The sequence below is a fragment of the Leuciscus leuciscus genome, assembly GCF_965113295.1.
Source record: "Leuciscus leuciscus genome assembly, chromosome: 12".
Classification (NCBI taxonomy): Eukaryota; Metazoa; Chordata; class Actinopteri; order Cypriniformes; family Leuciscidae; genus Leuciscus; species Leuciscus leuciscus.
In genome coordinates this window covers 38,808,261-38,820,821 of record NC_138736.1, presented here as the reverse complement: position 1 = coordinate 38,820,821, position 12,561 = coordinate 38,808,261, and the positions used below count along the sequence as shown (strand labels likewise).

The following is a 12,561-nucleotide window of genomic DNA, read 5'->3' as shown; positions in this document are numbered from 1 at the left end:
GATCAGCAGATGTGCTATGTGGATCTGGTGAAGTTAGTGATGTGAACTGTTCTGAGATCAGCGGATGTGCTGTGTGGATCTGGTGAAGTTAGTGATGTGAACTGTTCTGAGATCAGCAGATGTGCTGTGTTGATCTGGTGAAGTTAGTGATGTGAACTGTTCTGAGATCAGCGGATGTGCTGTGTGGATCTGGTGAAGTTAGTGATCTGGTGAAGTTAGTGATCTGAACTGTTCTGAGATCAGCAGATGTGCTGTGTGGATCTGGTGAAGTTAGTGATGTGAACTGTTCTGAGATCAGCGGATGTGCTGTGTGGATCTGGTGAAGTTAGTGATCTGGTGAAGTTAGTGATCTGAACTGTTCTGAGATCAGCAGATGTGCTGTGTGGATCTGGTGAAGTTAGTGATGTGAACTGTTCTGAGATCAGCAGATGTGCTGTGTGGATCTGGTGAAGTTAGTGATGTGAACTGTTCTGAGATCAGCAGATGTGCTGTGTAGATCTGGTGAAGTTAGTGATGTGAACTGTCCTGAGATCAGCAGATGTGCTGTGTGGATCTGGTGAAGTTAGTGATGTGAACTGTTCTGAGATCAGCGGATGTGCTGTGTGGATCTGGTGAAGTTAGTGATCTGGTGAAGTTAGTGATGTGAACTGTTCTGAGATCAGCAGATGTGCTGTGTGGATCTGGTGAAGTTAGTGATGTGAACTGTCCTGAGATCAGCGGATGTGCTGTGTGGATCTGGTGAAGTTAGTGATGTGAACTGTTCTGAGATCAGCAGATGTGCTGTGTGGATCTGGTGAAGTTAGTGATGTGAACTGTTCTGAGATCAGCAGATGTGTTGTGTGGATCTGGTGAAGTTAGTGATGTGAACTGTCCTGAGATCAGCGGATGTGCTGTGTGGATCTGGTGAAGTTAGTGATGTGAACTGTTCTGAGATCAGCAAGCGGTTAACAGTGTGTTGCCAAGTGGGAGATTGTTTGTGTTTCAGTCATTAGATTGTGAAAACTGATCTCCCATATTGTCCATATGTTTTTCTCCTGTTCCTGCAGGAGATTTAAACCGCATGAGTTTAAACACACACACAGACAGACACAGACACACACACACACACACACACACACACACACAGCGAGTCATCTCTCTTATGTAACACTGCAGCAGTGCGATACACAGCAGTCTCACTCAGCACTGGACATACAGGACATCTCAATACAGGACATACAGCACGCGCAATTTTGGTCACTTCTGGGAATAAATTAGTCCTCAATAAAAGTAGGCAGACACACAGACACACACACAGACACACAGACACACACACACACACACACACACACAGACACAGACACAGACACAGACACAGACACAGACACAGACAGAGACAGAGACAGAGACAGAGACAGACACAGACACACACAGACACACACAGACACAGACAGACACAGACAGACACACACACAGACAGACAGACACACACAGACAGATACAGACACACACACAGACACACACACAGACACACACACAGACAGACACACACACAGACAGACACACAGACAGACACACACACAGACAGACACACACACAGACACACACACAGACACACACACAGACACACACACAGACAGACACACAGACAGACACACAGACAGACACACACACAGACACACACACAGACACACACACAGACACACACACAGACACACACACACACAGACACACACACAGACACACACACACACACACACACAGACACACACAGACACACACAGACACACACAGACACACACAGACACACACACACACTTCCGCCTCCTCGTCTGAGCTCAGTGTTATTAGTCAGATTAGTGTTGATTCTTGTAATATTTCACAGAGGACGCAGCACATTTCAAACTAAACACTGACTGAGTTTCACTGTTGTGGTCATGAGAACTCCAGTCTTATGTGCCAGAGACCGACCAAAAACAGCATAAAAGAGCTCATTGTTTCGCTATTTATAAGAGACAATAAAAACCTGCAAAATCACACGCAACAAACACACTTTCTGTCGCACTCGTAACATTACAATCCATAGTTCTCCACAGATCAGCTAAAATGATGCATTAATAACTGACAGAGCAGGTGTGTGTGCTGAATTCTTGTGCCCTGTGTGTGAGATGTGACGTACCCATGAGGCATTGCAGCGAGCGGGAGTGACACCAGGCCGCGAGCTGGAACACTAGCGTAGAGCTTACAGCGCCACCATACTACACATATATACTGTGTGTGCATTGAGACTGGATGTAACCGTTACAATTGATGACATAAAACTTTAAAAAAATTAAAATAATAATTAACATACGCACATGTATTTGTGAATATCTATAGAATGTCTATATGGAACATCTATAGAAAACGTACATTTTTTAAAGAAATATAAATGCATAAAATATTATGAATATAAAGTAAGAAACATGTATTATTTATTATTATTATTATTATTATTATGAATCATCTATAATTATACAAATAAAATTGGATTAAGGAAAATGATTTAAAGCAATTAATTTATTTACATTGTATTCATATTTATTAATATAATTTATTATATAGAATTATTTGTATAATAAATTATTTAATTAAAAAACAATGCACACACTGCATGTATATGTACACACACACACACACAAAATGTATTTAAATAAATGTATTATTAATATGATTTAGTTTTTATAATTCATATAATAAATGTAATTTTTTATTTATTTAAACTAACAAATATGTGTAGTTATTTGAGATTATTTAAAAAAGTTTGATAGTCCAATATACTGCAATTCATTCAACATTCTGTTGGCTTTCCATGCATTTGCATACAGTCACACACACAGCAGACATGGTACATGTAACGTAGTGTGTGTGCTGCTTCAAACATAACCATACACACTGTGTGTGTGATCTACAGCTGCTAAGTAATTTTGTAAAGCATATCAACACATTTCTGTGGCTTGTGCAGGGCGTTTGTTTGTGGCCTGCATGCTTAGGAACGAGGTCTGTTTGCTTAGTGGGAGTTTTTTTCCCATCATTGCAGAATGTATGAAATCCACAGTCTGTGAAAAGCAAAATTCCTTCACAAAATTCCACACGTTTACTAGCTTAAAAAAAACGGCAAGGCTGCTGTTTACCCCCAAACCAGCTGAGCATTCTGGGATACGCGTGTGCCTATTCCCGAACCTCGGAATCTGCCGAGTCACACATTCCCAACCCAGCGACGGGCCACACATTCCCTCTGCCTTTATGATCCGTCTTTTCTGTCTCTGCATGTGGAATGCTCTGCAAAGAGGGAATTTCAAATGGGCAGATTCACCTACACACACCTACACACACCTACACACACCTACACACACCTACACACACCTACACACACTTTATATTTAATCTAATTTTATCAATCAATAAATTCCTCTTGAAACAAACTTTGTTGTATTATTTTAATTTAATACTGTGAAGCTGCTTTGATACAATCTGTATTGTGAAAAGCGCTATACAAATAAACTTGACTTGACTTGACTTGACACTTACCTACACTTACCTACACACACCTACACACACCTACACACACGAATGCCATGGTGTATAGCTGCATGATATATATCGAAATAAAATCGAGATCGCAATGTGCGATTATGAAATCATGCAGATTGCAATTTAATTGAATTAATATATGTGATAAATAGTTTATTAAATACTCGATTTATTTAAAAGAAAAAAATCTGGAAAAAATATATATATTCAGGAGTAAAATTAATTATTTTTTTACATCTTTTTTAATTATTAATATTTTGCACTCCCCCAACCCCCCCACACACACACCCCACAAAAAAACCCACAATTGCAAGTTTATTTTTTCAATTGCAAGTTAAAAGTCAGAGTTGTGAGATAAATGTCGCATAACTTTTTTTTTTTTTTTTTATGGCAGAAACAAACTTCCCCAGTCATTCTAGAAGGATTCATTTTTTCCAACAAATACAGCTAATCAAGTAATCTGGCGATAAGGCGGATCAACCTCCACAGATCTTCTTATCCTCTACAATTGTCGTTCGGAAACAAAGTGCCTGATCTTTGCAGACACAAAGTCACGGAAGACTCTAAAGTTAGCATGTTGCATGACTGCACTCACACTGGCCTCAGCCTAATCCTTTAATCCAGGGAATCCTCCATTCGTTTATATAATCACCAATGATATGCAGCGCAGAGTAAACGAGAGCATACTTAAACGACAATCAAGATAACCTTTCTACAGACAACTTAGATCATTATCAGAATGTGAAAAATGTGCTGTTTTTTCTTTCTAGCACAAAAACATGGAAATCAAACAAACACTAAAAAACATTGTAAAAACAAGCTGCTGCCTTAAATTTAAGTACAAACAACTTGGATGTTAAGTCATTTCAACTTAAATTACATTAAACTGACTTGTTGAAAGTTGAATCTTGTATAAATAAAAAAATAATAATAAAAAAAGATTGCTTGACTTATTCTATGTCTATGACTTAGCAATGTAAAAACACATGTTGTCATAACTTATAGATAATATTTTTTTTTTACAGTGCAGTATGTTATAGGGTTTATGGTAACAGTTTACAATAATGTTCCATTAGTTACTAAATTAGCTAACATGATCTAACAATTAAAATTATTAAACTACTAAAACATTTATTAACCTTAGTTAATGCTCATTTCAACATTATTAAAATCAAAAGTTGGATCAAATACACAATGAACAATTTAATTTTCTTAAAGGGGTCATATATTGGTAAATGCACTTTTACAAGCTGATTGTACTGAAATGTGTGTTGGCAGTGCCTGTACACAACCATCATATAATGATAAAAATCCATCCAGTGTTTTTAAAAAAAAATCTCCTTATATGTTTTCCCCCGTCTCAAATCGAGCCGGACGCCCCTCCCACGATTGTTGATTGACAGCAGCGTTTCAACACAGACCCGCCCTCGCTCGTGAGCGAGCTGTCAATCATCATAGTCCGCCATTGTTGATACGCTGGAGCAGAATGGCGTCTAAGCGATCGTGGTGTTCTGTTCTTGGGTGTAATAAGGAACACAGCATCATTTTGATGTTCCTAAATCCGAACCGCTGAAGACGCAGTGGCTGAGTTTTGTTTCCGAAGGGAATATTATGATTGCGCGAATCATTTCTGACCAGACTGCTTTATAAACGAGGGTTATAAACATAAATTACAACAAATTCTTAGGTGTCCTTCAACTACTGCTAGAAACATTCCTGCCGTGACCTCATGTCAGTGCTTCAGCCCTGACAGCTGTACCTAACACTGCATAGATAACGTTACGCATCACGGACAAGCCTACATTTACCGAAAAAAAGGTTTTCATGACCATTAGCTGTAACATCAATCTGTCAATGAACTAACGTATACATCAGTAAACACATAGCGTTCGTATCTCACTACTCTACCCTGCCAATACACACAAAGATAGATCAAAGTGACATTACGTCAACCAACCATTCAGAAACGTCATGTCCGAGCCTTAATTGTCGAACTTCTTCGGGGCCGTCATCTTGTTCCGGGTCCGACTCCGGTTCAAATTGATACGGCTGCACAGATGTGTCCTCAGAGACTCCCGCTGCCATTCTTTCTCCAAACTATACCCTCAACTGTTGTCAAGGCAACACTACACGTGTGTTGTGTCAAAACGCCCACAGAACAGAGGGGCGGGGCGAGCAAAGCTCATTATCATTTAAAGACACATGCACTTAAACGGCGTGCTGAAAACAGAGCTGTTTTTGACCAGGTCAAATTAGTGTTTTCTTACAATACTAATGGGAATTTTTAATTAAAGTATATTACAAACTTTTCATTTAGACCCTAAAGAATCATATTAACTTGTACAAAAATGGCATTATATGACCCCTTTAACTAATGTTAATAAATATTAACAAATACTGTAACAAATGTATTGCTCATTGTTAGTTAATACATAAACTCACGTTAAATACTGGGACCGTATTGTAAAGTGTTGTAAAATGACGTGCACAGATTATTGAGCGATGACTGAATCGGCTCTTTGAAGGAGCAGTTCATTGAAATGGCACAGATACACAATAAATAATGGAGAGCAAAACACTGTTCAGTGTGTCCTCAGTTGGTGTCATGGTACGCTAGCAAGGTCTAAAAAGAAGTGTAGCTAATAGCTAACAGGTGCTGCAGTGCGAACGAGTGAAAGAATGAAAAGAAGGGAGTGAAACTGCCTACATTTATGCATTCAGCAGATGCAAAAGTGACTTACACTGCAATTAAAGGTGCAGTATGTAATATTGATAGCTAGTGGTTGAAATGGGTACTGCAGTTCAAATTCAAAATATTGAAAACAACAGCTTTTTTGGGGTGCAAACAGAGTTTTCAAGAGATAGATACCTACTATCTTACAACATAATATTTATTTCGATCATGCAAGCCTTTGGTGATCAACTTTAAAGCAACAGCAGGTGTTCAGACTCTAAACCTGACGACAGACGCCTGTATGAGCAGATCTGGCAACAAACACCAACCAGACTCACAAACCATCAATGCACTGGAGAACAGATTTACAGTTTCTGGCATAAAAACATTTTCTTCCGCAGCAAATCATCATATTAGAGTGATTTCTGAAGGGTCATGCGACACTGAAGACTGGAGTAATGATGCTGAAAATTCAGATCACAGTTTAAAAGATATTGAGCTGTAATAGTATTTCACAATATTGCTGTTTGTACTGTATTTTTTATCAAATAAATGCAGCCTTGAGCAATAAGAGACTTCTTTCAAAACACAAATAATATAAAAAAAAATAGAAGTCCTGTTCTAGATTATCCTGCTAAATATAAAAAATACAGCAAAGTGTGGATTTAAAATGGGTTGTGATCATGAATACCATTTCATGTTAACTTTAATAGAGTTAGTTGGGTTCCTTCATGAAATAAGGCTAAAGTAAATTTTAGCAGTAATAGATTTAAGTCACACATATGTAGATATGAGTGAACAATAAATCGCACCAATCACTGTTGGGCTGTTCAGGATGAGCAGATAGGAGTTACTGCTGTTCAAAACATTATGATTATGAAGAACACAAAACCTCTGCTCCTCCAGACCCACAGCTGTGTGCATGAGTGAAATACAGGCCTGGGGTGACATTTACATAATCTATGAACTGGCAGATGAGTCATGCAGTGCATGTCACACACACACACACACACACACACACACACACACACACACACACACACACACACAGTGTGGTTCGCTATCTTTGTGAGGACTCTCCATAGACGTAATGGTTTTTGTACAAACTATATATTCTGTCCCCTTACACTAACCCGACCTCTAAACCTACCCATCACACACACACACACACACACACACACACACTCTAACCCTACCCCCCAAACCTGCCCATCACACACACTAACCCGACCCCTAAACCTACCCATCACACACACACACTCTAACCCTACCCCCCAAACCTGCCCATCACACACACTAACCCGACCTCTAAACCTACCCATCACACACACACACTCTAACCCTACCCCCCAAACCTGCCCATCACACACACTAACCCGACCCCTAAACCTACCCATCACACACACACACACACACACACACACACACACACACACACACACACTACCCCTAAACCTGCCCATCACACACACACTAACCCGACCCCTAAACCTACCCATCACACACACACACACACACTAACCCGACCCCTAAACCTGCCCATCACACACACACTACCCCTAAACCTGCCCATCACACACACACTAACCCGACCCCTAAACCTACCCATCACACACACACACACACACTAACCCTACCCCTAAACCTGCCCATCACACACACACACACACACACACACACACGCACCTCCTCAAAAATGTAACTACGCGTCGCGGCGACGTGGACCGCAAGATCTGTGATTGGTCGGCTGGATAGCATCGCGTTTCCTCCTACGCATTTCCGGAATGATCTTCTGCACTCTGCACCGCCCGCCCGCCATTTTTAAATTCCGAAGATCAGTGAAGAGCCATGGAAATAGACCAAGTGACCGAGAGATTGCTTGAAGAAGTGCGGAAATACAGCCATCTGTATGACTCCTGTCCTTCAGTCGCCATTGCTCGTAGAAACCTAAACTCAAAACAGCCGCGAGGAATGTAAACACAGTGGAACTGGAACATTAAAACCCACCCGCGCCAACTAGCATTTCGGCGGTGTAACTGCAGAGCAACACAGACATTCGCAGAAGTATAAATGCTCACGACGGCGTCGCCTACGTGCGTAGCCTACGACGTACACTACGGCGTACACTCGACGCAGAAGTATAAATTGGCCTTAACCCGACCCCTAAACCTACCCATCACACACACACACACTAACCCTAAACCTACCCATCACACACACACACACACTAACCCTACCCCTAAACCTACCCATCACACACACACACACACACTAACCCTACCCCTAAACCTACCCATCACACACACACACACTAACCCTACCCCTAAACCTGCCCAACACACACACACACACACTACCCCTAAACCTGCCCATCACACACACACACACACACACACACACACACACACACACACACACACACACACACACACACACACACACTACCCCTAAACCTGCCCATCACACACACACTAACCCGACCCCTAAACCTACCCATCACACACACACACTAACCATACCCCTAAACCTACCCATCACACACACACACACTAACCCTACCCCTAAACCTACCCATCACACACACACACACACACACACACACACACACTAACCCTACCCCTAAACCTACCCATCACACACACACACACACACACACACACACACACACACTAACCCTACCCCTAAACCTACCCATCACACACACACAAACACACACACACACTAACCCTACCCCTAAACCTGCCCAACACACACACACACACACGACCCCTAAACCTGCCCATCACACACACACACACACACACACACACACACACTACCCCTAAACCTGCCCATCACACACACACACACACACTAACCCTACCCCTAAACCTACCCATCACACACACACACACACACACTAACCCTACCCCTAAACCTACCCATCACACACACACACACACACTAACCCTACCCCTAAACCTGCCCAACACACACACATACACACTACCCCTAAACCTGCCCATCACACACACACACACTAACCATACCCCTAAATCTGCCCATCACACACAAACATACACTAAAATGACCCCTAAACCCACCCATCATCACAAAAATGTCTGCAGAATAAGTAAAACTTACTTCACTCACACACACACACACACACAAATATCAGATGTGTGCATCAGGCCGTGTTCGATATCTGATTTGGTTTGTTATGATGTGAATGTTCTGGTCAGTAGTCTCACCGATCTGCAGCAGCACAGGTGTGACCAGCGCCGTCTCCATGGCATAGCAGAACTCTCGCCCGAACATGATGGCTCCGTGCATCACCCACTGGCGCAGTGAGATCCGGTCTATAGAAACCTCACTGACTGACCCCTCCTGACACTCCAAGCCCCGCCCTCCGGCCCCGCCCACTCCATTAGCCCCGCCTCCTCCTCCGGGTTTCTCCACGGGCGGCTCCACGGCCTGCATCTGCACGGCGTCGGCCTCGGTGTTGTGCGGGGCCATCCTCGCTGTCGTCGGCATGCACTCGGAGCACGGGTCACGTGTGGCTCCACGCAAACAACACACAAATCTAGGAAGAAAAAAGCCTTTCCGTCGAGGAGCTCAGCCGTGGATTGGACTCAGGGAGAGGTATATATCCTGAAACGTGGCAATTGAATAAGGCCTCTTGCAGGAGCCCTGGGACGGGCCGAGTCGGGGGGTTTGGGTCGGACAGGGGAGGATATGACTCTATCATGAGGTCACTCCCGCTGGTGTGATGTATGTCAGTGTGTATGAGTGAGTGAGTGAGTGAGTGAGTGAGTGAGTGTGTGTGTGTGTGTGTGTGTGTGTGTGTGTGTGTGTGTGTGTGTGTGTGTGTGTGTGTGTGCGTGCGTGTGTGCATGTACTGGTGTGTGTGTGTGTAGGTGTGTTTACTGTCTACTGGAAACAGTAAAAATCCATATCAATTGCCATTCAGTTAATACCAGTTTCATGATTTGTATAGAGGCGGTGCTGTAGAGGGTGGAGGGCAGGCCGAGGGGTGAAGGGCAGGAGAAACCAGACGGAGAGCACCGGAGAATCCCCATGGAGTGACCGATCAATCTGAAAGAGGGAAGGAGAGAGAGAGAGAGAGCGAGAGTGTTACTTGAATTCACAAAAAAGGTCTCACACAATATGCATGTACTTTTATGCCCATAAATGCATGTACTTTTAAGACCATCAATGCAAGTACTTTTATGCACTTTTATCCAAAGTAACTTACATTGCATTCAAGGTATTACATTTGATGAGTTCATGCATTCCCTTGGAATTGAACCCATGACCTTGGTGTTGCGAGCAGCATGCTCTGCGGTGACTCACTGACTCAATGCTAAGGTTGTTTCCATCATATTAAGCCCCGCCCCATATTACTTCCCGCTTCACTCAAAAAAATGTTCAATAACTGCAGTGTTATGCATTGATGATGCACTTGCATGTTGTCCTGAAGCATTTCTCTAGAACATTCCTCATTTTTTGTTTTAATTTAACCTGAGGTTCTTGAATTCAACTCCAAACAAACAGCAGAATTAACATATTTGGCGGGATTATGCATGGAGCTTTCAGAGATTAGCGCTAAAAATGCAGCCGTAATTATGGCACGTTTCAGGACAGGACGGAAATTCCCGCTAAAAGCCCAAAGCATTAAAGTGTGCGCAAACAATCAGCTCCGCAGTGGCCCTTCATAACCCTCTTAACATGACTGAGATGTGGGGTCTAGAGGGCTCTTTAAGACCCAACACAATGCACTTCGCTCAAGGTTCAGACTGGAGTAACAGAGCCCACATTGTGTTAGTGCGGGCCGAGTCTCCTGATTACACCACGCTGCTATTTACGGCTCTGAGGATTCAGAAACCAGGCAAAGAGGAAGGGAAACAAGCATTTCCTGAATGCCACACCAAAAACAAACAGTGAGTAAAACCGTCAGTCAGTCCGGGCGTCGATAAGTGACGCTGTGCTCTTCCTCTGTATCAGAACAGGGTTCTGGATCTCAGGCTCCTGCAGGCTTGTTTATCATGTGAGACTCTGATCAGAGAGACGAATACTATCAGATTACAGCTCTGTTCAGCGTAGTAATGAAGTGCGGGGTATTTAAATATAATACATTTGGAACAGCTGACTAGGATTCCCATGTGGCACCTCGGGGTCACAGGGGCGAATGTCTGATCTGCCAGCTGATTGGTTATCTAATCCGTACTCCATCCTCAGCCAGAGTCAACGGGACACACAGGATCTGCTCCGAAACCTACTGAGCTGCTTATGTAGACACATTTAATGTATCTAAGCAGTAAGAAGCATAATTACAGAAGTAACAATGTAGATGTTTACTTTAGTTTATTAAAGTAAATTTAGGAAACTAAATGCATTGCAATAACCGCTGCGTTTTTTTTTTTTAATATAGATCCAAGTTGGCAAACTAAGCAAGACAAATGTTTTATTATTAATATTATGTTAAGTATTATACAATATTATGATATTAAATTAATGTGCATAAAATATGAAATTAGATTTTTTTTATATAAATGTTTATTATAAATATTATCCAAATTGTTACACAATATTATGATATTAATTTAATGTGTATAAAATACAGAAATTAAATTTTCCATCCACCAAACAAAACAAGACAAATGTTAATAATAAATATTTAAATTATTACACAATATTATAGTATTAATTTAATGTGTATAAAATAAGGAATACACACACACACACACACACACACACACACACACACACACACATATATATATATTATTTTTACTCATTTTGATCTAAAAGGAACAGATATTTAGCCCAAATAAATTCAGTTTTTTACTTAATTCAAAGGAGGCATTGCATGTAATAAATCTAATTTAAAACAGACTTTTCTTACCCAGTATTTCTGTGTGTCATGTATTTTTATTCTTTTTAGAGATTCACATCATTATCTTTGTCAGGCTGTGGATTCAAGTAGGAGTTTTGCAGAGTTTCTTCTGTCTGTCGATGTGCAGAAACATCTGACAGCGTGACAGGAGCTGCATAATAAACACTTCAGAGTCTGTTCGTTCAAAAAATAAAATAAATAAATAAATATATATATGACAGTTTTGTAAAACGTCTAACAGGCTGAAACGGGCTCCCAGCCGAGACTCTCTGCCGTCCATCATTCCTCAGCCATCATTTCAAACACAGTGTTGAGTTTCCCCAAACTGGCACTGAGAGCTTCACGCCATTAGCAATAAGCCAATAAACGCGTGTATTACAGAATCAGCCTCAATCAAAGCGCTCTTGAAAGGGTGTCGAGCTGCTCTCCTCAGGGGCTTTTGGCAAACGCACCGTCTGCA

General features: G+C 41.7%; 1 protein-coding gene across 2 annotated transcripts in view; it reads right to left on the bottom strand.

The window, feature by feature from the left end:
• Positions 1-12,561, bottom strand: part of slc45a4a (solute carrier family 45 member 4a) — a 58,786-nt gene that overhangs the window by 25,583 nt on the left and 20,642 nt on the right. For both annotated transcript variants that reach the window (XM_082185453.1, XM_082185454.1), the window contains exon 3: positions 9,457-10,300. In XM_082185453.1, the coding sequence (XP_082041579.1) occupies positions 9,457-9,739 (283 nt within the window). In that variant the 5' untranslated portion in view covers positions 9,740-10,300. The remainder of the gene's footprint in view (positions 1-9,456; positions 10,301-12,561) is intronic.